The sequence below is a fragment of the Chiloscyllium plagiosum genome, unplaced genomic scaffold (genome assembly GCF_037043375.1).
Source record: "Chiloscyllium plagiosum isolate Xiang-an unplaced genomic scaffold, Cpla_swu_hap1 HiC_scaffold_30, whole genome shotgun sequence".
Taxonomy (NCBI): Eukaryota; Metazoa; Chordata; class Chondrichthyes; order Orectolobiformes; family Hemiscylliidae; genus Chiloscyllium; species Chiloscyllium plagiosum.
Genome location: NW_028270168.1, coordinates 35,788,736 through 35,815,176, shown reverse-complemented (window position 1 = coordinate 35,815,176; position 26,441 = coordinate 35,788,736). Strand labels below are relative to the sequence as shown.

Here is a 26,441-nt window from a genome sequence, read left to right as displayed (position 1 = left end):
TCTGGTTAATTGCCCATTGGAAGTTTGGATTTAGCAGGCAGTTTCAGTGGACTCATTTGCGTTGGGCCTTTCACATGGTCCCGGTGTGCAATTCTTGTCCACACAACAGCAACAAATGACTTTCCATCAGGAAATCATGGTCATTAAATTTTAGCACTGCACAGGTTTTTGTTTGGCAGTAATTAAAACAGATCATGCTGATGAAAAGTTTCCAAGTTAGTAGACAAAGTTAGCAGGCAAACCTGAGTCAGGCAGTGTCCTGTGAATAACAATGAGATGAATGATATTTAATCTGCTTGCTAGCGTTGGTTAAGGTTGAGTAGCACGTTAACTGCTTGTAAAATTTTGTTGGATCACTATTACAGTCATGACAAGATTGGCTGATTTTTGTTTTATTGTTTCCAATCTGAGGAACAGAACTATATCGCGTAAAATTGCTTCTTTTTAAGAATTTGTGCATCAGTTATTTTATTAGCAAGTTATAAATAATTATCTATTAAGTCGATTATTTGCTACTTTATTGAACAACTCTGAAGATCTATCTCCAAGAGGTCTACTCATAAATTCACTCTGATTATCTGGCATAGAAGAAACAGAAAATGTTGTTGGTATGATTTCAGGAGTTGGAATTAGCTCTTCAAATTGTGAACAGCAGCTTTGGACAAGATTTCAGAATCCAAAATATATCGCAGTTTGAAATTTACTTCATATTCTAAAGCTGCACAGTCAAGCCTTCTCAGGACAGTTTTATCACAATCATTCGAAAATGCCATTTAATCCTACATTGGTGTCCCATCGTCAGGAGGTGTTACAGGGTTTTTTTTGGTACTGTGCCATTTCTCAACTGTCCCCTGATTTCAACTAATCATTGATTTGCCACGAATCTCAATCTTCTATTTGGATGTTTTCTTGGTTAAAAAAACCTTATTAATAATATTCTCTAAATCTGGCTGCTTCTACTAAGTCACAATGAAAGAACCTAAGAGTTATGTTTTTTTTTGCACAGGACGCAGTCTGATTTTTGGAGGGGAACTCCAGACTCTATGCAACAAGCTGTGGTCCAGTATCTTGTAGACATTGATACTTTATTTCTTCATAATTTTATCTGCACAGGAAAAGTAGTTGTCAGAATGACTGAGTTACTGGTGACTCTAGAGGGAAGGCTAGGTGCTTTGTTTGTCACCAGGTTATGATGTTAATCTCCTCACTGTAAACCAGAATGCTGCCCTTTGCAAGGAGTGCAGACTGGCCATTGTCATAGAATACTTTGCTGCTTCAACTTCCATTGAAATATTATTTTGTGAAATCTTGTTTATCTTCCAATACAAATATTTAATAAAAAGGTTGCTTACAATATCCAAAATGGCAAATTTCAATCCAGAGCAAACATTCCTCATCAAATTACTTTATACTGTGTCATTTATGTGATTGTGACAAATGCATTACCTCTTGCAATTTGACTTTACAACTTTGTTTAATACTGAACCATATGCACCAGGAAATTTCCATTTTCAGCTTATGCTATAACTTACCTTTTCAATAAAGCTTTGCATTAGCCCTAACTCATTCCTTCTTAACCATACTTGGATTTGATGCCTGACTGTGAAGCTATGTTCATCTGTAAGTAAAGTTGTTTTGCTATTGCATCTTTTCTCAACCAAGGCTGTGCATACCAGTTGCGGTTATCAACCCTGATCACGATCCAGTCATTCTGGAGGCAGTTGGGCTTCGTTGCATAGTCTTTCATTGGAGTTCCTGTAGTTGGCCAACACCTATAGATTAGATTAGATTCCCTACAGTATGGAAACGTGGCCTTCAGCCCAACAAGTCCACACCAGCCCTCTGAAGAGTAACCCACCCAGCCTATTCCCCCACCCCATATTTACCCCTGAATAACACACCTAACGCTATGGGCAACTTAGCATAGCCAATTCACCTGACCTGCACATCTTTGGATTGTGTGAGGAAACTGGAGCACCCGGAGGAAACACACGCAGACACAGCAAGAATGTGCAAACTCCACACAGGCAGTCGCACCGGGTCCCTGGTGCTGTGAGACAAGTAGTGCTAACCACTGAGCTACCGTGCTGCCAATTTTGATCTACACTTAAGCATAAAGAAAAATAAGGTAACAAGAAATTTGACACTACTGATGTTCATATCCCACAATGTACCTTCCGATGGAGGAAAAATACCTAAAAATGTTGAGTGTGGTTTTGGATGGGATCTTCCTTGAATGAGCAGCCTCTTTGCCATAGGTGTTTAAAGCCCAAAGTTCTGTCCAGGTAAAAGATCGGCAGTAGCTATGACAATGCTGTGGCTTTAAGAAGTGTAATTTGTCCTGGTTTCTTTCAAGAGAGAGATCAAACAAGAGGCGCAGAACTGTCTGTTGTAAGGTAAACAGCTTGTGAGGCCTTGGGGTTTTGTTTTTAAAGTTGGAAAAGTAGAAGCAGCCTGGATGTGTATGGCAAGCTCTCACACACCAGGATTGATAGATTTGTTTTAGCTTTTAGGTTCAGCAGAAGCTGCTGGTGTTTTGAAGAAGTCGAAGCTTTTTTTCCCTTCTGGTCACATCTAGAAGCTGGGGTCTCTCTTCCTATTGCAGGAGATGCGTGTGAGAAAATCTGAATTTTTCTTTTTGTTCAAGGGTGTGTTGATGGGATGCTACTATATTGGAACAGTTAATTAGTAAAGGTTACTCTACCTATTATTCTTCTAAGTTTTCCAATAGCGTTGTTATTCTAAGTTTTTTTGGTGCATTTGAACTATAGTGTTGAATAAATAGTGTTTTGCTTAACATTGAGTAATTGCTCTGGAACACAGCACATTACATTTTCCTTTAAAGTAAGAAAAAGTTAAAGTCTCGTCTACCTTCTTCAAACACTGTAAGGGGCTCTGGACTGGTCTGCAACAGTGGTCTAGTTAATTTCTTTTTGTTTATGACTCTGCAGGTGAGCTGTATTCCTTCTTAGTCTTAAAGGAAGAATTCCAGGCTTGTCTTCCAGCTGCCTGCTGCCTGTTTTTACTGCTGACACTCCTCTATATCTGGGAAAGAGACAAAGACAAACAGAAGAAACAGTAACCAACACTCAACTAGTTCTAAACATGAAGGACCAGCTTGGACCATGCTTAGTCTCTTAGTCATGCCGACTGTCAAAGTAAAAGGAGAATATGTACCAAATACCTACTGAAGGGGATTAATACAGTGAGTTCAGAATGTCAGCTGGGAATAAGTTGGTAGAAATGAAGAAATAAATGGGATGGGAGTCTGGAAGAGAGAGGGACGTTCAGGTTCTGAATGTCTTTGCTAATAGTTTGACTGATAGAATTGAAATTACCAATCGTAGACACCGTTGGTCTATGATTTATCCAGCTTTCAGTAGGTATACAATTGTTGTTGAGTGAAACATTTCTAAATAATTTTCAGTGAACTATTTAATGTGGAAATAACTTGGTAAGAATTTGTAAACTGAGGACAGCCGAAAGCATTTACAGGTATTATCATGTTCTGGGGTATGATCTATTTTTGCTTTGTGTACTTTTGTTATTTTATTGATGTCAGCTATGGCTCAATTGGTAAAAGTTGTGCCACTGACTGAGATGTTTGTCCTTTTATTGCCCCATACTAAAGAACTGAGCATGAGTTCTTTCAATGTGGCGCTGAGGGTGCCCATGCTGTCTGAAACATTGTCTTACACATAAAATGCCAGATTCCATTTGTTGTCACAAGTAGAGGTAGTAGATCCAAGGGGACTGTTTGAAGAACAGGTCAAGGAGTTCTGTCTGCTGTCCTGGCTGATATTAATCACTCTAGCAATATTAGTACAACAAGTTATCTCGTTATTAACAATGCAGTTTGCAGGAGCTTTCTGTAGGTCAATTGGCCTCCCCGTTTTGGTAGTGAATACCCTTTGCAAAATATCACATTGGGCGTAAAATACTTCTGGAAGTTCTGAGGTAGAGAAAAAGGTGCTAAATGAAAACAAGTTTTACTGTGTTGAAATATATTTTCATTTATCAAACAGCTTAATATTGGGCAGTCTGAGAGTGGAAAAAGTAGGTCACATTATTGAAGTGTTAGTGTAAGTAAACTATCATTCACTGGGATTTCTTCACTATCTGACATGTCAAACCTATGTTGAGAAATCCTTGGGACGTGTCAAGAGGGATTGAATGTGTAACTCACTGCAAACACGCCACTTTATACAGGGCGAGATTGTATTTGATGTTAATTTTAATATAGTTGGAGAAGTAACAGTGATGGTTCATATGTTAAAACCATAGCTTTTTTTCAAGTTCGCTATTGTGACTTAATTATCTTATGGATTTTCCTGTCACTTTCAGCCATGTTTCCAACACTGGTTCTTTTCCCATTAAGACCTTATAAAGTACAAATACTCTGAGAGAAGCAGCACCTCCATTTTACTTACTTTAATGTGCTTTACTATGCTACAGATTGACTTAAGTTTAATCATCTTTGTTTTATTCCATTCTTCTGTAAAAACCTCTTACTGCTGCATGCTGTATTTACTGTGTTATTTTGCATTTTTGAAAAGCAAATAAAATGTTTTACTAAAAAAAAGTAACACACTACAAAACTCTGCAATTAATTCTTTTTGACGAGTCCTAATTGTGACCTTGAGTTTTAGAAGACAGTTCTATAGAGTAAGATTATTTTGGTAGTCAGGCAACAGAAGAATGCCTCAGAGGGGATTGTATTCTCCTTTTTATATTACGGAGGAATCTATCAGCAATGTGTGGAGTCAGTGATGGTCATGTTTGCAAATAGTTCCTGTGTTGGCAGCAATGTCACTCATGGTGCAGATAAACTGGTGTGTTCTAGTGATTGAGAGTTGTACCTGCACTCTCCAAGTGATTGGGAACTGGGTGCCTTCTCCATCGCACTGTTGGAGAGATAGCCTTTGAAGTTATTTACCCTTTGCCATTTCAGGAGGAGGGCCCGTGAAATTAAATTTTCATCTCATATGCTTGCCAACAAGCCAAGTCCCACTTTTTTGCTTGAGGGCTGACCAGTGTGGAATTTCTACTAACTTCCTTGAAACTCAAAGAAGAATTCATAAACAGATCTGATTAATCGCGGATTCCATCTGGAAAACATGATTTAGGATTGGAGTTCCAGCTTCTTTCCTTTTTGAAGTTAGATGTATTCATTCTCAAACTGAATGGCAACATGAGGTGCTGAAAATATACAAATTAAAAGAAAAAGTACAATTAGCCTTTTTAAATTTGTGACGTCCACAATTTTTATTTTGTTTCAGAAAATTGGTGGCAGAAGTGATCACAGCTCAGTTTGGTTTTCAGGCTTTTGTTCATTGGAAGGGAATCCTCATAAACTGCAACATAAACTTGATGGCTATGCTGAGATTAAAGCTGCCACACAGAAACCATCAGCACTGTATTATATTACAGCATTTTTGGTGAGGCTAGTCCGGATAAACTCCACTTTGTAGATTTTTCTTTCCTTTCTAAAGTTTGATCATGTCCTTTCTGATTAGTCTCCCGGGGAGATACAGGGGGACTGAATGAATGCCATCAGGCTTCTGGCACTTTGAGGAGAAGTTGATGGACAGTTAATGTGCCAGAGACTTAATAGTTTCCAGATACTGATCTCCTCAAAGCCCAAACCTGGGAACACTGAGTTAGAGAACTTCACCTGAGCTGAGGTTTGCCATCCATCACCAGGCAGGCATTGGAAATTGGGCGCTGCTTTTGTAGTTCCATATTAGATGGACAGTCGTTCCATCAGGAAATCATGTCTGCAAGTCTACGCTATTTTCTCTGTGGTAAAGTTGTACAAATGACTGACAGTGTAAAATGGTGTGTTTCCTAAAATGATGTGTAAATCTAGATTTAAGGGAACTCCATCACTAACCTATGTATTCCAATACAGTTCCATCATGAAAAATCTAGCTATGGGGCAATTATTGGCTGCATTTGCATTTTGCAAAACAAAGCAGTGTTTCATGAAGAAGCAAGGGGCAGAATTCTCAGCTGAGGTTTAAGGAGTGTAAAACATTATAAGGCTCCCCCAAAGTAGATGCCAAGAAATAGGAGGATGACACTTCATCCTGACTTCACGCCTCCAACTTTACCTTAAATTACTTCTACTTTTTGCCTTTATAATCCAAGGTCAAGTTTACTGCATGAGTTTCCTGACTCCCTGTGAAGACTTTGTCACCTTAGCCATTTGCAATGTTGCCCCTATTCCTGGTGTCCTGCTTTCAAGGTTTACTTTAAACTCCACTCTGGATTGACTTCTAAACTAAGTTAAAATATTTTTAAACCCCATTGTTTTGCTGAAGGCTAAGGAGGACAAGTTTCTTGAACATTTCTTTGTTATTCAGTTTCTCAACACGAGCCAGAATTTTTGTCGGTGCTACGGGTATCTCAAGGAGGCAGGGATAAAATGTCCTTGTAACATTTAAAAAGTCCTTATAATATTGAAGAAGTATTTAGACTTGTGAAGCCAAGACATGCAAGGCTATGGTCCAAGTGCTGGAAATGGAATTAAGATAATTAACTTCTTGTTTTTGGTTGGCACAGCTTTGGTGTGCTGAAGGGCATTATTTATGTGCTGTAGACTTTCATAACACTGAATTCTTTGGAAAGACTTCCCATCAATCCATTTGCCTTACCACTTTCAGTCATTCTGGGCTGGAAGTGATTGATTAGCATGAAGGGTATCTTCAGAGGTTCTATGAAATGTACATTGGGAATATATCACTTTTGGTTCAGACTGTCATCTGTACCAGGACAGCTCTGGGTGCTTGGAATGCATTCCTGGGGCCCAGTGTTGGTATTGTACGCGAAAGTAGCATTTAAAGTGTAAAGGCCAAATAGGACCAACCTACAATTTAAAAGAAAATACATTCTTTTTCGGGGAAGGCAACTAGCCCTTATACATTACAGTTGACACATTGCAGTAATTTATACACTACCTCAGGTGGGGCTTCTCAGCAGATGTTGGAACTCGAGCAGGAGCCTGTCAAGATTACTGAATAGGCACAGAACCCAGGTAAGGGTCAGGATCAGATTAGCCACCCAAGTGGGCAGAACTCTGATCCATCCTGAGATCCTTCAGGATTCAGTCTGAGTTGAAAATCCCTGTTAACCCTGCTCGCTTCCACGCAGTGAATCTTATTCTTGTACATCATTAATCAAACTAAACACGGACTCAGACTGTGGTCTGACCAAAGCACTTCATCATTTGAACAAAACACTTTCTGCTCTATACTCCACAGAACACATCTTCTCTTTGGAACTGCTGCATTTTACAATTAAGAACAGCTTGGAATGGAGTCAGACAAATTCAATTCAAGGGATGCAGTTTTTCAAAATGTATTTGTTAAACCAAATTGACCTTCTAAGGTAGAAACGTTCACACCAAAAAACACAGTGAAAGCAAAATGATATATTTTGGGGAACTTTGTTTCCAGACGCTTTGGGCTGTCTGCTCAAATTCTTCCTCAACACATTTGGGACAGTGAAGCCACATTGAAGTTGCTGTTGTTTTGTACCTGCTAGTTTATCTCAGCCGGAATGCTATTTGACTTTGAATCTCTGAACCAATGAGGAAAATCTCAGCCTGTGGTTCCATCCTCTGATTGCTCTTCAGTGAATCTTACCTCAAAGTGTATGTGTCTCTCACACTTGGGTAGCTATGGTTTGGTCTTAGGCAAGAAAGATGAGTGAGAGGTAATGAGAAAGTTGTTGCGTCTGTGGACCATATGATGCAGCACCTTCAAAAGGAGAGGAAACTACAAAAGATAAACTAATACATGTTGCTTTGGGGCTGTTGAACATCTGCCCCCCCTTGAGTCTATCAAAATGGTTTCTACATTAAAAATCTGGAGCTGTTGTTCAGGGGAAGCTGTGACCTTTGTAAAAAGTTGACACTAAAGTATTTAACTGTCTTTGTTTGACTGCAGGTGCCATTCATTCCCTCATGGTGCTGAAGAAACCCCTTTACATGTGCATTCCAGCTTCTGTCTGCCTTGGTTTACTGCTGCTTCTCCTTTATGTGTGGAGAAGAGACAAAGGGAAGCAAAAGGAAGAATAAACAACGCTCTATTCCAGTCTCAGAAGTTATGGTCCAGTTTGAACCTTACATGATCTTGCAGTAGTTTAAAAGCGTTTGGAAAATAAGTGCGACATGACAATCGAGGGCTTTAGTACAGTGCTTTGATCAAAATTGAGTAGGTTAGCTGGTAATAAGGCGGGAATTTTGTCAATTGAATATTTAGTGTAATCATGAAGGGGTAAACAGTTTTCTTGTAACATGTGTGGCCACAAGATTGGTGTCTGGAAGAGGAAGAGACGTTCAGAAGCTCAATGTCAAAGTTTATAGATTGACTGAAACAAAAACAGAACTTGCTGGAGAAACTCAGCAGATCTGGCAGCATCTGTGGAGAGACATCAGAGTTAACGTTTTGGATTAACTCCACAGATGCTATTAGACCTGCTGAGCGTTTCCAGCAATTTCTGTTTTTGTTTCTGATTTACAGCATCTGCAGTTCTTTTGGCTGTTTGGGCTTGACAGACAGGAATGGAGACAGTAGATGTAAACATGTCTGGCATGTGTTTTATGTTTGCAGATTTCAGGAGGTAGATTGAGTACTTTACACAAAACATTTGCAAAATAATTTTCTGCAATTATTCTAATGGATAGTGATACTGGTAAAAGTTTTGAAACTGTCAGCCAAAGGTATTTCTGAAAAAGTACAACATTTTTAATAATAGTTCACTTTTGATAAGATTTTACTTTGTTCAAGTGTCATCGCATTAATCAAACAGAATACAATAAGCTATCAGGCAGACAAGAAGTAGGACAACATTTGTATTTGGAAGTGTTAATGCAGGAAAACATAAATGGTGGCGTTGAATGTTTGTGACAGAGATCTAGTCTGTTGGCTAGAGTGGGAGCTCTGCAATGTTTCTATTGGAAAAAAAGCCTGCTGTATTAAATACTCATCAGGCATTGAAATGGCCAGCATCAAACCTTCCCCAGAATTCAGGATTGCAGGGCTAGAAATCCCACTAATTTGGAGTCACCAATTAGTCAGGGCCTGCCATCTGCCCGTTGCTGTCAGTGCCCATCCCCCTTCAGAAGCAGTGACACTTGCTTGTAATGCACCCACTAGAGGCCAGGATCAAAGTGGGGGCTGCAGCCACAGGTGAATGTGGATGGGATAGAGATTGCAAAGGCGGTGAGATCGCAGGACATGGGGCGAGGTGTATTTTAAGGAAAGAAAAGTGGATGGCCTCCTGTCGCTCTCCTTCTTCCCAGTACTGGGCCCCTTGGTAAAGTATTCAGTGCCTTTGAACTGGTGACAACACTCCCCAGCATCCCACAAATAAACCTGACAGAGTTTGCTTTTCAGCATTCCTGCGTGATGACTTCCCCTCTCACTGCTGTTAAGTGCCAGCGACGGAGAGATGGGATAACCAATTGCCCATTTTAAGGCCCTCAATTGTTGGGAATGTCACTCATGGGCTTTTTCAGCCCTAAATTTAATTAGGTGGAGGTGGGAAGGCCATGGGTCTCCACCCTACCTTCTGCCTGATTAACAGCCCCTGCCTCACTAGTAAGGGCTGTGGAAGAGGTAAATTCTGCCTGTTCATCACACGTTCATCACCTTTTGAAATATATTAACCTGTGATAAAAATTTCTTGAGAGCTCTGGTAGGGGATTGAGCAAGTACAGGTTGTTCTGTTGTAACACGTGTTTTAATACAAATTCGCTATAGCATGATTGCTGAATTGCGGACACTCTTTCTAAAGTGCGAAGTTTTAAAGTGTGTATTGGTTATAACACCATTCCGGCCCCCATTAGTTTAAATGTTGCTACTATTATGTGATTTTCTTAACATGGGATTGCACAAGAACGGAGATATCATGTTATAGCAGATATCATGTTATACTAATTCTAACACGGATATAGTAACAACGATGGCTTGTGTTTTAAATATTCCATATCAAAGAATGTTATGGAGTTTTCATTTTTGTGCTGATATTCCTGGTGCTTTGAACTAAACTTATAGCATTTCATTTTGCTAAGAGATGGAATACATTGTTAAATTTCAAATATACTAATTTAAGAAGGGAAGCAGCATTCTATTTTATGTGATTCACTGACTTGTGTCATGAATGTGTATCTCTTTTATGTTTTTCATTTCTGTTAACCTTCTCCTGCTGAATCTGTGCAAACAGTATTATTTGTATTTTCAGAATCAAATAAAATAAGATGGTTTTAAAAGATAATACATTAGGAATCTCTGAATGGAATAAATTCCCAACAAGGTTTGCATGATGTTGTTCTAAATGGCCCTCTTGGACACTTGTAACTGAATTGGATGTTTCCACTTACAGGGAGACCAGAACTAGAAGCCATCATTATATGCTCACTTCTCTGTCTTAGCTTTATCATTAATGCTGATAATCCACATCCATTTCTCCTCTCTTGTGAGTCCTCAAATGTGAGTACAGTCCAATTCATTATCAGTTGCAGTCAGAGCATTGCATGTTGTAATGTGGAGGATGCTACTGCTGCATGTTCCTTTCTATGGAAATCTGAAAACGTAGTTCTTCAACAAAGGCTTTTGTCATGTACAGACTGTAGAGACTGTACCAGATATTGAAATCGATCAGGTATGTATGAACATATGTCTCCTGTTAAGGAACCGTTGTCCTTTATGTTTGGCCATTGGGCCAAAACGAAGATAAATAAATCCAGCAGGGAATTGAGGAGATTTTTTTTTTCCAGAGAGGAATTAGAATATATGGGTTGCTATCATAACAATAATCAACGCCACAAGCATTGGTGCATTTCAGGAGCTTACACAAGGGGGGAAAGGAATAGCAGGATATATTGAAGGGGTAAATTATGAAGGGTGGGAGGAGCTGTCTATAGAATGTAGAATAAATCGTTACAGCATAGAAGGAGGCGATTCAGCTTATTGAGTCCATAACATAAAGACTAGCACAGACCAAGTAACCTTTTCCCTGTCATCAATTCGACAGACTTATGTTTATTGTGAGGTAATATTTTATAAAATTCCTGGATTTTACTTATTACTTAGATGGATACTGTTCTTGAGAGTCTTCAATGCAAGAATGTTGAAGAGAGGAGTGCCTTCCTAAAAGTTTTTTAAACACTGTTTTGTGTATTAGAGTAAAATCCAGCCACAACCTTTGGAGCAATAGCCATATTTTAGAGATGTTTCCTGACTTTGAATGGAAACCACTAACTGTGTGTGTAAACTCACCTTTCTCAGAACTGCTTGTCTGTATGCTCAAGGATGAGAAATATGTGATTCCTGTGTTGTGTTGTGGATCATGTAACCGTAGAATTTATCCATCCAGTGTACAAATGAACAGATAGGGAAATGTGGGCAGGCATGAGATTGGAACATCTACCAAAGTATCATTTTCATGATTTGGAACAAGGAGAGACAACTTTTAATGTTATTCAGCCTCAATGGAAGAGCAAGAAAGCATCTTCTCAAATATATGTGGATGTATACAAAGGGAATGTAAATGACAGGAAAGCATCTTCTGCTCTGGGGATTTGTACAAATGCAAATATGAGCACTTCTGTAGTGCAGTGTTGCTATGCTTTGTGTTGGTGGGCTTTGAAATTTTATAGGCCCAATAGTTCACCATATGGCCAAGTTACAATTAAAAATTCAATCAATACTTGTCTTCAAAAGGTGGCAGCTGGCTAGGATGCTAGCTGTGCCTAGTTGTGGAGATTTTCCTTGCTCCCTGAGGTGGGTTTCCTGACAGGAGAACAGGAAACACCCAAGAACCTGCTGACATCATCTAGGCTCTAGGTTATTTTCCTGACTCAGAAATGTCCACTTGGGTGAAATGGAACTTACTGAACCTGGCACTGCTCTAACCAGAGCACTGAATCATTTCAAGACAACGTCCTCTAATTTATAGTAACTAGAGCAGACCATTCAAACACTTAAGCTTGCTAAACTGTTCCATTTGACCTTTGCTGACCTGTAACTTATTTTCCCACCTAATTGCTTTTGGTTCCATACCCTTAGCATCCTATATCTGCATCATATTATGAAACTGATTTGGACAAAATGTTAAATTAACACCATCATACCCACTCAACTAGCCCCAAAGTTTTGGAACCTATCTTCAGAGGTTTCAATGTTCTTGTTTCAGGATCGAGGGCTATTTTAAATGTATGTTTTATACTGCATTTTTCAGAATTTTCTTTACTGGCAAAGGGACCATCTTTCTTACTGTAAAACCAATTTCAAACTTAATGAATCTCCCTCCTCCCAAACCCCACTATTGTTTTTTTTTGTATTTCAAGAAACCATTGACTGTCTGAAAGCTGAATGATAGCCTAATATGTGACATAACCAGCGCTGAGGTTGCTCATTCTGTACTTCACATGGTTCACTGTCTTTGTATTATAATTATCAACTCTCTTTAACATCTTGTTACTGGAAGGTTACCATAGTGATTATCGTAGACTCTGAGAACAGGAAGTGATTGTCAAAGGGGATTTCCTCCAGCAGCAAAGTCACTCTCAGGCATATTTTATGACCTACATTATGTGAATTTGAATCAGCAGTTGGTGAAAAAAACCTGTAGCCTTATGCTATTTTACTTAATGAAAATTGCTAGCTTTGTTCCTTGAATGAATCATACAGCAGGACTGAATGATTAACATATTTGAGGAATTAGCTTATTTTACAGCAGTTACAAGAAGAATATTAAACGTAGGAAGATGCTAGAAATACACAGTAGCGCAGTCAGCGGAGCAAATTGAAGCACAAGTTCACATTTCTATTTGCACCCTTCATTAGAATACTTGGAGAGAAGAGATAGCCATCATATTATGAAACTGATTTGGACAAAATAGGCTCCATTAGCCCATAATTCATATCATTTCAGAATCCTCTGGTACATCAATCAATTCCTACCCAATTTTCTTGCTAGTCACAATTTGACTCAAAGCGCACATGTTTAAAACTGTTAATGCTGAGCCATGGGGTAAGTGAAAACATTTTGAAGATAAATTAAGCATGCAAGATTGAAGATTTAACCAAAGAGTTTACAAGTGTTATTGTATCATAGTAAAATGAATCTGTGGCAAGTTGTCAACTAGCCCTAATTTAGCAGATTTTATTGCTATTTGCATAAAATGAATTTGCCTGCAGTATCATTTTTTAATCTAGCACCTGTGAAAAAGTTGAACAAAATCACCTCATTAAGATTTGAGTAAGATTAGTTCCAATAAAATAATCAAAGACAGTATTTCTATTTTGGCTAGAATCAGGAAATTGTTGAAAAGGTTACAGTTCAAGTTTCTGTTATAATGTATTGTGGACGGGCCTGTGGAAACTGAAACATTTCCTAACAGAATTTCAAATTATGACTCTGATTCTCTCCATGAAAGCCTGCATCAGTATCTTCCATCTCCTGTTTTAGCTGTATCATTTCAAATTTATCTTAAATTCTCTTGCTTTTTCTTATCTTTGTAATTCTAATTCAAATTTGTTTTTTTCATTTCCATTCTTTTTTGGCTCTATTCCCCTTTCCTTCTCTTCCTTTGCACTTTCCTTGGTCTTTTTCTTCATTTAGGAATTCCATCTCCAGTATTTTCCTTCTCTTTTCATAGACCAAACACTTCAGTTGGAACTGGGTATCACCCAATTCTGACTTGTCACTCAGCCTCAGCCTGATGTACTCAGCCTCTTTTATATTTCCTCTGAGCCCAAGTACTATGATAGTATCTAAATTATCTCTTTCTGCTCTGTCTGACAATGTTACTTTCAGTTCACCTGCCAAATCAACCGACCTAACCCTAGCCCTAACCCTATCAACCAGTCAACCTGTGTCTCCACACAGACACGAGGAGAATGTGCAAACTCCACACAGACAGATGCCCAAGGCTGGGATTGAACCTGGGACCCTGGCACTGTGAGGCAGCAGTGCTAACCACTGTGCCACGCATGGCAAGGAGAAGTAACAGAAAAGGATTATCCTCTCAGGACATTCTAGAGGTTTGTGATTGCCTCCCACCGCCAGGGACCAAAATGAACACATTGAGTAATTATGTAAAATAGACATGTTTTGTTCACTTTGAAGTACCAGTTTAGGATTTCTCCTGTGGCATTCTGAACTCTGTTGTCAGGCTGAACCAAGAGACAGAAACCCTGACTTACAGGGGTAACAGTCACTATTGTGATCTTCTCCAAGGTGGCCCACTATTGGCCACAGAGCAATGAAAGATGGTAGTGGGTTCGCAAAGCTGGAGGGCCAATCAGATGCCTTGCAACTTGGAAGGTACAGTAGGTTCTAAAGGTAGGTAACAAAGAACGAAGGAGATTTTCACTCCAGTTTAATTGGGGGGGGCGGTGGTGGGGGTTGTTGCAGTGGCAGCACCAGCAACCAGCTGTCAGGGAGGGCCTTTGGACATGTCCATGGAGCACTTACCACTCAGTCAGGTGCCAGGAAACACTGAAGCTGGTCTCCACCAATTGTGGCAATCCAGAGGCCAACTGCAAATTCTCACTGCTTTACTTGATCTTGAGGCTGTTAACCAGCCACATAGCTAACCATCTAGCTGCCTATGGCTGGATAATCTTGCTTAAATTCCTCCTCCAGCCATCTGTAATTTAGACATAGATGTGACCTTTAAGCAGCTTCAGAGTCTGTTCCTTAAGACATCCATTACACACACACAGCTAAGTGGACCCAATTATAGCTTAACTCTTGTTGTATTGATGAAAACTGCCAAACTTGCTTGCATAGTTTCCTAGGTGTCCCCTGGTTCTTCATTTGGTACTTCAGATCTGTGCTGTGCTAAACATTAGACCATTCCATCCATATCAATATATTAATAAATGGACCCGAAATGTTAACTCTGAATTCTCTCCACAAATGTTGCCAGACCTGCTGAGCATTTCCAGCAATTTCTGCTTTTGTTTCTGATTTCCAGTATCCGCAGTTCTTTCAGTTTTTATATTAACAACTGGATCTGGTTGCAACCTGAACTAAGCCAACATACATTAAACATGTGGACAGCTGAATAAAAGAAAGATTCAAAATCAAACTATCCTAATTACTACATTTTTGCATGACCAGAAGTTTTGCCCAGATCTCTTTCTATTCCTCTATCTCCCTTGATTCAGATTTTTGCTGGGTTATGCTTGCAAACTCTTGCAGCTGTTTATTGAAATCTTTGAGTGCTATTTGCGAATTTTAGAAATATCTTTTACACATTGATTGGATTGAGTGCAAAAAAGAATGTGACTTCAGTCCAAACTGGTGGAAGCACCACGAAGGACGGGGCACAGACCTTTTAATAGAGTGAATTGTTAGGATCTGGAATATACTGCCTGAGGATGTGGTAGACACAGATTTAATTGGGACTTTAAAAGTGAAGTTGGATCATTTTCTGGGGAAGAACATGTTGAAGGGCTGAGGGGAAAAGTTTGTGGGGTGAATTACTTTTGCAAAGAACCAGCATAAGCAATGGCAGGCTGAATGGTCTTGCTGTATCCTTCTGTTTCTTAATCATTCAGGATCCTGACTCCATGTCTGTCAGTTAAGCTATGTAATTTTGGAATAGCACTGAATAAGTTTTCCAACACATGCTGGGAATGCACCTACTTGTCCTCACAGATCTCCAGATAGATTGCACAGGAAATAGCTTGTAGCAAATTTCACACACAAGACAGTATCTCACGCAAAAGAAAATCTTTTCAGGTTTGAGACAATTTATCACTTCCTTCAAAGTTGTATACGTGTAATAAAGTAATTGCGTATCTATCTTGATCTAGTCATTTTCATGCTGTCGCACACACTTTTCAGTTTGATTTTACTGATTTGCTAATCAACTGTAACAGAAATAAGTCCGTGTGGTCACATCTGATGACTACTTCTTTTTCCTCCTTCAATCATTTCATTCTGCCTGATACGGCAACAGTCTGTCCTTTGTTGACCTTGTTGACTCTAGGTATCATAACAATTGCTGTTGCCTCATGAGCTCATCCCAGTTTTAAAAACAAACTCTGATCTTTGATGACCCCCTCACCTGGAGTCTTGTTTTAGTCAAATGAGGGGACATGATCTCTCTTATAGCTGTGAAAGTTTGAAACAAAATAATTGGAGCGATCTTGTCTAATATTGAGAGTGACTAAACTGCCCATAATTCAACAAAAATTGAGACGACATCAATATTTCAGAAATGGAAGTTTATACTTTACACATATAAGATTCCCCTTTAATACATGAATTGCGTAAGGGAATAAGTTCATGATCTTAGTCACTACACTCATAAGGCATTGTGATTCTTTATGAATCACTAATTTTGATTTATTAAATCTTCTAGTTCTTAGAACTTCGTGATAATCACACTTCCTGATGCCAAATTTATTGAGTTTTCCACATGCCTTATATTTATACATCGTTGCTCAGCAACTACAACTACATAGCAATAATAAATATGGTCCTCTGGATATGTATTTGCACAGCAATTAGTTACTAATGCTTTATAAATAATAAAAAAAACAATTTATTAGTTTTCAAAGAAAATCCATCTCAAATTTTAAATTTAAAATTAGCAACTGATCATTAATCCACTGTCGTTTGTGGAAGAGAATTCCAACATCTTCCACCCTTTGTGTATTAAAGTGCGTCCTATCATCTCTCCCGACCAGTCTGACTGTAATTCTCAGAGTATGCCCCCTAGTTCTAGAAACCCCAACCAGTGGAAATAATTTATTTTTTTATCTACCATGCCTTTCCCTGTTAATATCTTGAAGACTTTGAGCAGATCATCTCTTAACCTTCTAAATTCTAGAGAACACATAATCTCTCCTCGTAAATTAACCCCTGAAGTCCAGATATAATTCTTGTAAACCTATGTTGTACTCCCTCCAGTGCCAGTCTGTCATTCCTAAAGTGTGGTACCCAGAACTGCTCACAGTTCTCCAAGTATACAGGGTTTTGTATAATTGCAGCATAACTTGTTCTCCAGTCCTATAGATATAAAGGCCAGCATTCCATTAACTTTCTTGATTATTTTCTGTGCCTACTTATGGCATTTAAAAATGTGAACATCTGAATCCTTAAATCTCTTTGGACAGCCAGCATATTTAATGTCATGCGGTGGCATAATGGTTAGCACTGCTGCCTCATAGAACCAGAGATCTGGGTTTAATTCTAGCTGTGGATGATTGTCTAGGAGGAGACACTTTTTGTAGAGTTGATGCAGACCTCTGTCTATACTGTAGGGATTCTATAATCTGGAGAGTTCGAGTACCTCAGACGTAATGATGAGATCTTTAGTTTAATTTTAATTTTCCTCACCCAGTCAGGATGGTGGTGCACCCACTGACTATCCTGAGGATATTCTCTTTTCACTGGATAGGGTCTTATCTTAGCTGGGTTTCAAGCACCTGGGTCCCCACTATGAGTATGCAGCTAGCGTATTTTAAATTCAGCAGTCATGGACAGGCCTATTCATTAGCGGGGTGACACGATTAGTTCAGTGCCAGTCTCTACTATGTGGAATCCACCAGCAGCATCATGATAGGAGGTGCCTGCTGACAAGTCAACACACATTGTGTTCGATACCTCGAAACAGCCTCGACCCCCACCAGTCCTCAGCTCCCCTGATCTCAAATTGCAGCGGCAGCTCACCCCCACCCCAACTGCCTCTGGACCAGTTCCCCCCAATACTGACTGACTTTCCTCTAAATTCCTGCTTCCATCTGTTAACCAGGTGGTAATTCTGGACTGGAATATTAATGTTACAGTTAAGGCCGTTCCTGAAAGCCGGCCTGCTTCTGAAATCAATACACAATGCCAAAGTAAAGTTTGAATTGTGTAGTGGTAGAAAATATAATTGCATTTTGGAGGATTTGTACCTCAAGCACAGTAAATGGTCTGTTCAGGCTTTCTTGTCTGAACGTAGTCTCCTTCATATCCATCGGCAATAATCCTGAATTAAGAAACCACCTGTCTTTAGGAGTTGGCTACTGCCAGTTCCATGCATTTAATGTGATTGCAATCGACACAAATGCCTGCTCCCAACAATCACTTCTTTGTACTTTCAAAACTTTCCCTATTGTGATTGCACCTCGCTCCAAGGGATTAATAACAGCAAACCTCCTGTGGGAAAGTGCACATCACGCACAGCGGCATGTGCAATGACAGCTGTGCTCTTAAATCAATGGGGCCTGTCCACAGGTCGTACACCTGTCCACTCAAGCCTGTTGTTCTATGGCTCCTGTGTGTTCCTTCCTTATTGTACTTGCTGTCAACCCTGCGTTGGCCTCAATACTGTAGCGCAGTGAAGGATATTTGAGATTCAGCTAAGATGTGTCAATGAGTTAGTATCATTTTGTCCTGTACTTCAAACCTAAACGGTACTATGCAGGATGTCCAGGTAAATCTGGTGCACAATTGGTGCAAATGATAGCATATATCATGGGCAGTGAAACTGAGAGTACTACAAACCAAAGAAAACTGAAACCTTGTAATGTTTAACCTTCACTGTCCGACTGTGTTGAACTGAGGTGTCAGGTTACTGCAGTAGAGAATCACACAATAAAAGCTTTGGCATGGAATTACGAGGCAAACATTTCTATTTGCTCGTAAAATCATGCGTAGTGAAGTGAATATTAGCAGCTAACATTATTCAGTTCACCTCTTAGCGGAAGAAATGTAGGGAAGTAACACTTGCTGTGTATAAATATTGAAGACTCTAACTTTCTTTGGAAAAACTGCTAGGAATGAGAACATTGATGCTGAACACAGCTGCCAAGGAGACCTTTGAAGTAAAATTATTGTCATAAATGGCAGAAGGTTATAATAGTGCTGAGACAGTGCTTTGTTTTCAATTCTTATCTTATTTTCTGAACAGCACAGTGGCTCAGCTGTTTGCTGCCTCGCACTGCCAGGGATCTGAGTTTGATTCCACCCTTGGGTGACTGTTGGTGTGGAGTTTGCACATTCTCCCTGTGGTCTGTGTGGGGAAATGTCGGGTTACAGGAATGGGTGGTCTGGGTGGGATATTCTTTGGAGGGGGGTTGGTGTGCATTGAATGGTTTGTTTCCATACTGTAGGGATTCTATTCTATGGAAGGGTGATTTTAGAAATATTTCACCAAATGTGCACTGAAACTCAAGCACACGTTTTAGGTAACATTTCGGAGTTCGAACAAACATTAACATGAACGGCACAGACACAGTGAGTCAAATGGTTTTCTTCTGCATATACAATTTGCTTTTGAAAATCATACCAGCGCACATTTTATTCACCACTTCATATTTCATTTATTAACTCCACCATCTGTGATGTAGTGGTATGATAATGGGAGGTAATATATACTCTTGGTAATTTTACAATATCATAATTCTTTTTTCCAATGTCAGACATACTGTTCAGAATATGAAACAGAATTCAAATTTTTAAATTCAAAATGGCAATCAGCTCTTATTCACCCTCTTGGTGTTTTTCTCTTACTTTCCTCACTCTGTCTAGCACTCTCCCCCTCTTCTCTTGTTCTTGGAGACAACATCCCCCTCCTACCAATATGTGCTGCCATTTCCTTTCCTTCAGTTGGCAGTGAGATGTTGCCTCTCCTCTCAGTTCAAACGGGTACTCCTCTTCAATCACTGGCATTCTTTTGCCCTGATTGACATTGGCATGATTCTTCCTTCACATCCTCAACACCATCCTCAGTTTTTAACTGACATTCGGGTGAGTCCCGAACCAGAGGACACAGTTTAAAACTAATGGGTAGGCCACTTAGAACAGAGTTGAGGAGAAACCTCTTCACCCAGAGAGTGGGTGGGTGTATGGAAGGCTCTGCCCCAGAAGGCTGTGGAGGCCAAGTCTCTGGATACTTTCAAGAAAAAGTTGGATAAAGCTCTTAAGATAGTGGAATCAAGGGTTATGGAGATAAGGCAGGAACATGATACTGATTGAGGATGATCAGCCATACTCATAATGAATGATGATGCTGGCTCGAAGGGCAGAATGGCCTACTCCTGCACCTATTGTCTATTGTCTATTATCACTGATGTGGGGATATAACAGTCAGCTTTCAATGCTTGGATGAGATCCTCCAACGTCCCAAGAATATTGAGACAGATGCCACCTGGGAGAATTCGACTGATTTCCACCCCTCAAAGCCACAGTGGAATTAGAAGGAAATTGGGGGCCGTAGTAAGGAGAACCCAGGAGCACAACTTATTCCCATCTGTAGACAGAATCAGGTAATGATTCAAAAGCATTAACTGCCTGATTCAAATATGTAGAGAGATCTCAGATATATGAAAGAATAATAGGGTTGTAATAGTAGAGGATTTTAATTTTCCAAACATTGACTGAGACTGCCATAATGCTAAGGACTTGGATGGTGATGGATTTATTACATGTTCAAGATAATTTTCTTCATCAATATGTAAACGTACCTACCAGAGAAGTGGCAAAATTTGACCTTCTCTTAAGAATAAGGCAGGACAAGCGACTGAAATGTTGGTAGGAGAACACTTTAGGACGAATGATCATAATTCTATGAATTATAAAACAGTTATGGAAAAGGATAGGCCTTCCATTAAAGTTAAAGTTCTTGATTGAAGTAAGACAAATTTTAATGGTAAGAGACAGTAACTTTCAAAAGTTGATTGCAGTAGACTGTTCACAGGTAAAGGGATGACTGATGTGGGAGGCTTTCAAAAGTATGGTAACGAGAGTTCAGAGGCAGTATGTTCCTGTTAGAGTGAAAGGTAAGGCTGTAAGATTAGGGAACAATAGATGAATAAAGTTATTGAGGAGTTAGTCAAGAATATTTAAAAAATTATATATTTGATATAAACAACTGGAGCTGAAAATGTGTTGCTGGAAAAGCGCAGCAGGTCAGGCAGCATCCAAGGAGCAGGAGAATCGACGTTTCGGGCATGAGCCCTTCTTCAGGTTCCTGAAGAAGGGCTCATGCCCGAAACATCGATTCTCCTGCTCCTTGGATGCTGCCTGACCTGTTGCGCTTTTCCAGCAACACGTTTTCAGCTCTGATCTCCAGCATCTGCAGTCCTCACTTTCTCCTATAAACAACTGGAATCAAATAAATCTCCTGAAGAGTATAAGGGGTACAGGGGCATATTTAAGAGGGAAATCACAAAAGGAAAAAGGGAATATGAGATAGGTTTGGCCAGTAAGGTTACAGAAAATCCGAAGAAATTCTACAAGTACGTTACGAGCAAAAGAGTAATTAGGGAGGGAGTAGGGACCCCTTAAAGATTAATGAGTCATCTGCATGTTGTACCTCAGGAGATAGGAGAGATAATGAATATTTTGCATTGGTTTTTACTGGAGCAAAAGAAATGGAAGCGAGAGAACTCAAGGAAATAAATATTGCTGCTTTGAAAACAGTTTTCATTACACAAGAGGAAGTGCTGGAGGTCTTAGAAAACATAAAGGTGGAGAAATCTCTGGGACCTGATCAAGTGTATCCCACGATGTTGTGGCAAGTTGGGGAAGAAATTGTGAGGACCCTAACAGAGTTACTTGTATCATCTACACTCATGGGTGAGGTGCTGGAGGACTGGAGCATGGCTAATGTTGTGCCTTTATTTAAGAAAAGATCTAAGGAGAAGTTGGGGAACCAGAGACCTATGAGTCTGAAAGCGATGGTGGGTAAGTTGTTGAAGTTGATTCTGAAAGATAGGATTTACATGCATTTGAGAGGCAAGGAATGATTAGGGATAATGAGCATGGGTTTGTGCAAGGGAAATCCTGTTTCACAAACTTGATTGAGTTTTTTGAGGAAAGTTTGAGTTAAAAGCTGGATAGACTTGGAATTTTTCACTGGAGTGTAAAAATGAGGGGTGATCTTTTAGATGATTATATCCTGCCTCATGCGACTGACTGTGTGGAGTTTGCACATTCTCCCTGTGTGTCTGCGTGGGTTTCCTCCCGGTGCTCCAGTTTCCTCCCACAGTCCAAAGATGTGCAGGTCAGGTGAATTGGCCATGCTAAATTGCCCGTAGTGTTAGGTGAAGGGGTAAGTGGAGGGGTATGGATGAGTTGCGCTTCGGTGGGTCGGTGTGGACTTGTTGGACCGAAACGCCAGTTTCCACACTGTAGGTAATCTAATCTAAAAATCACGAGGGGCATAGATAAGATGAATAGCAAAGGTCTTTTCCCTAAGATGGGAGAGTGCAAACCTAGGGAGCATATTTTTAAGCTGAGAGGAGAAATATTTAAAAAGGCCATGGGGGCAACTTTTTTTTATGCAGAGCATAGTACACATGTGGAAGGTACTGCCTGAGGAAGTGATGGATGCAAGTACAGCTACAATGTTTAAAAGATATTTGTGGAGGGTTCTGGTTTACAATCAGTAATTTTCTGGGTTTTAAATGGTTCGAATTACCCCTAGATCCTTGGTTCTAGACACTATTATTTAGGAAAGGTGAAATGAAGAAGGCAGTCAACATCTGTTTCAGGGCAAAAAAATTTCTGCGTTTATGTACAAGATAAAAGGTAAGTATGATCCAAGAAATAAAGGTAAACGCAATAAACAACAAAATTACCACAATCACTTATACAGTGGACAGTAATGCTATTAAATACACTATTAGCTAGATTAAACACTATTAGAACCTAAAGACAACCGTTTTAATCAGAGAAACTTGAGTCAGGCTTCCTACCTTTGGGGTTCCATGCCCTGTCACCATCTGCCTTCCCCTCCCTGCTAGCTAGGTTGGAAATTTTGGGGATCTCGAGTTTGAGCTCACCAATGGAGAAAAACACAATTTTGAAATACAGCTGGCTATTCCCGCTTGCCGTACCTGGATGAAGACTTTGGACAATGTAGATTGAGTTCAGTTGGGGTTGAGTCTGCTGAAATGGTAGGACGTGTGGTGGATTTATTGGGTGAGTACTTGGTTTTTCTTACTTTCTGGTGCTTTTGCAGGGCCGGTTCTCACCTCAGAATGTGTCTGAGACCTTGTGGTGTCGGTTGGGTCAGTGGTTTCGCAGTTTGTCGGTTCTTAGGTCGGATTGCCATTGATTCCCCTGGTTTGGAACAGGCCTGTGTCGGTAGCTTTTGGAATTGCTGTTGGGATCCCCCTTCTGGAAATAGCTCTTGGAAATATCAGCTGTTAGAATTCTTCTTCTGGAGATAGCTCTTTGGAACAGTCCTTCAGGAATAGCTACCTGGAACCCGGCTGGAGATAGCTCTCGAGGATCGCTTCCTCAGGTGAGGTGGGGACCTGTAATTATACTGATTGCAGGCTCCCTTATCTTTGCACCAAATCATTTCTTGCGATTGTATTTCTGGTTTCCTGATGGTTATGAGTATGTATGAATGGATTTTGATTGAAGTTGAATGCCTGATATCTCTATAGGCCCCATACTGTCTGTGCTGGGTAGCCCAAGGTGTAACAGTTAGTTTTAGTCGAGAGTGTTAGGTTTGGTTGGATGTTCTCTTAGAGTGGAGGTGTATTTTGGAATTCCAGGCTGTACAGTTGCCCCATACAGAAACCATTCTGGCTTTGTGTGTTCTGAGCCCAGGATTCTGTCATTTTATTTGAGAGGTTAGAAAGGTCTAGGGTCTTCTTCAGTATTTTGGATGATGGGGATTTTTGGTCAACCCTACATTTGGATAAGTACATTAATTGGAAATATTTGGAGGGATATGGAATAAACACAGGCAAGGCATAGAGTCATACAGTATGGAAACAGACCCTCCTGTCCAACCAGTCCATGCTGATTATAATCCCAAACTGAACTGGTCCCATCTGCATCCTCCTGGCCCGCATCCCTCCAAATCTTTCCTGTTCATATATCTGTCCAAATGTTTTTTAAATGCTATAATTTTACCCTCATCCACCACTTTGTCAGGAAGTTCATTCCACATTTGAGCGGCATGGTGGTTCAGTGGTTAGCACTGCTGCCTCACAGTGCCGGGGACCCAGGTTCGATCCCAGCCTTGGGCGACTGCCTTTGTGGAGTTTGCACATTCTCCCTATGTCTGCGTGGGTTACTTCCCACAGTCCAAAGTTGTGCAGGTCAGGTGAATTGGCCATTCAAATCTACATCTTATCTAGGTCTAGGAATGGTAACTGGGCATCCATTTAAAAAATGGATGGCACAGTGGTTAGCACTGCTGCCTCATAGCGCCAGGGACCTGGGTTCAATTCCCGCCTCAGGCAACTGACTGTGTGGAGTTTGCACATTCTCCCTGTGTCTGTGTGGGTTTCCTCCCACAGTCCAAAAATGTGCAGGTCAGGTGAATTGGCCATGCTAAATTGCCCATAGTGTTAGGTATAGGGGAATAGGTGTGGGTGGGTTGTGCTTCGGTGGGTCGGTGTGGACTTGTTGAATGTGAAGCAGACTCAATGATCCAATTAGCCCACTAATACTCCTATACTCCCGCTCTTACAGCACAATCTCCCCCAGCATCTCTTCTGCATTTGCACATAATTACTTGAATTAGTGAGCAACTGTTTAAATGTGGCTAGTTGGGGAATAAGCAAACACGTTTTCTTGATGAGAGCGTTATAAGCAGGAACATATTGGATACTTTATAAATTCTTGCAGAAGATTTGCTTCATGTAGTTCTTGATAGAATTTTTTTTTTCTCTGTTGGCAGTAGCTGTCAGCATCAGTGATGCTTGCTAATGTGTGCACTGAAACCTTAACAATTGCTGCGACATTACTGCAAGTTTCTTGAGTCACAAGTTGTGGTTGATTACCACTGAAGTATCTGAGCTATATATCAGCAGAGCTGGTTTACAGTGTGTTGAGCATGCAGCACCAATTCAGGACCCAAATGACTTTCATAAACTACTCAAGCATCGCTCCTACAATTTATTATGTCACCTAAATGTCCTGACTGCTTTATAGTTTCATATAGTGTCAAACCTTTATTACGTCTGGTACAGATCTTTTAGACAGGCATTCTGTGATTTTTTTTTACAAAGGAATTGGATTAAAAAATAAACAGAAAGAACTGTTGAACTGATGTTGAAGTTATCACAATTCCTTCATTCACTTGTAGATTTAATATTCTTTTGTTAGGTTACTGAAATTTCACTTCCATGTCACAATTACTGCAGAATGCTGTTGCATTGAAACATTAATGAGTCTTCCTCGAAATGAGGATCACTTTAAATAAGAAGACCCATCACCCTGACCCATCTCTTCATGCTTTGTTAATCTTTGAAGTAAAGAATGTTTATGCTGGGCATAAAGCAATTCCCATTTCAGTTATACAGTGCCACACCCGATATGGCATTGGTAAATATCACCAACTCTGTGCCAACAATGTGCTACCATCCCCTGCTCAGGACGGCACCCTCTATTGCGCCAGCATGATCATTTGCATTTTCCGTGCATGCCATCCACCTCTCTGTTACAAATTGGTGCCAGCAATATCATGTGATACTAAAAGGGCCTTGGGGCATCTGATGTCAAGAATCGCTCCGTAGAAATGTTCATGTATTGGCACAAATATTTCCAAAAGGTAAAATACTTTTATGAAAGTCACAACGAGGTAATGGCGTAAGTACGAGATCAGTATTTCTCAGCTTCTTTTGGTGCCTGATTAAATGCATTACCCTTTTTTTGTAATGATGGGTGCTCTTCTGAAAAGACAATAAAATAAAAGCCTTCAGGATGTGGTAAAAGACTGTGGGACAAAAACCACATTATATCAGCAGATATGAAGAGACTGTGGCTAAATGGTCAAGCCAATCTTATGCCTCAGTCTGACAAAGGCTTTTCTACTCACTGAATGCTGCAGTCAGTGTTCCCTCTGCAGTGATATCAGAGACAAATCTATGAAACAGTGCAACATGATCGAAGATAATGATCATTATCTTCATTAGTTTATTGACCAAGACGTACCAAATTTAAGCTCCAACATGATGATTATTTGTTCTTACTAATTAGAAAGGTTTCTAAACGGAAAATATATGTTTTGATCTGACTTGTCTTCTTAAATTAACTTGTAGCATAAAACAGAAAATCTCAAACAAAGTATGTGTACCTCTTTACACTATTATATGCCAAGCTCTGCTGCCCTTGCCTTGCACATACTATTCACAACTCAGTGAAATGATACTTTACAATGTCGGACCAGCCTTACTTTGGCAGAATTAGTAGAGCTAAACACTAACCCTCAAATTGCAGGAGTTGAGAGTCAGAGAAAGGAGCTGTTGAAATCACAAAAACTGGGGTGCAATAGTAAGAGAACTCATCTCTGTTCTGCTACTGTTGCATCCCTGCGATAGAGTCATACAACATGGAAACACAACCTTCAGCCCAACTAATCCATTCTGACCGTGTCCCCACACTAATCTAGTTCCACTTGCCTGCATTTAGCCCATATCCCTCCAAACCTTTCCTATTCATGCACTTATTTAAATGTT

General features: G+C 40.0%; 1 protein-coding gene across 2 annotated transcripts in view; it reads left to right on the top strand.

Moving 5' to 3' along the window:
* LOC122563717 (transmembrane protein 35B-like) overlaps window positions 1–10,271 on the top strand; it is a 62,053-nt gene extending 51,782 nt beyond the window's left edge. Inside the window, exon 3 of one of the 2 annotated variants that reach the window (XM_043717845.2) lies at window positions 7,950–10,271. In XM_043717845.2, the coding sequence (XP_043573780.2) occupies window positions 7,950–8,080 (131 nt within the window). In that variant the 3' untranslated portion in view covers window positions 8,081–10,271. Of the gene's footprint in view, window positions 1–2,951; window positions 4,578–7,949 lie in introns of those variants that run through there. The other variant, XM_043717844.2, reaches the window with a different exon arrangement.
* Window positions 10,272–26,441: the final 16,170 nt, after the last annotated feature.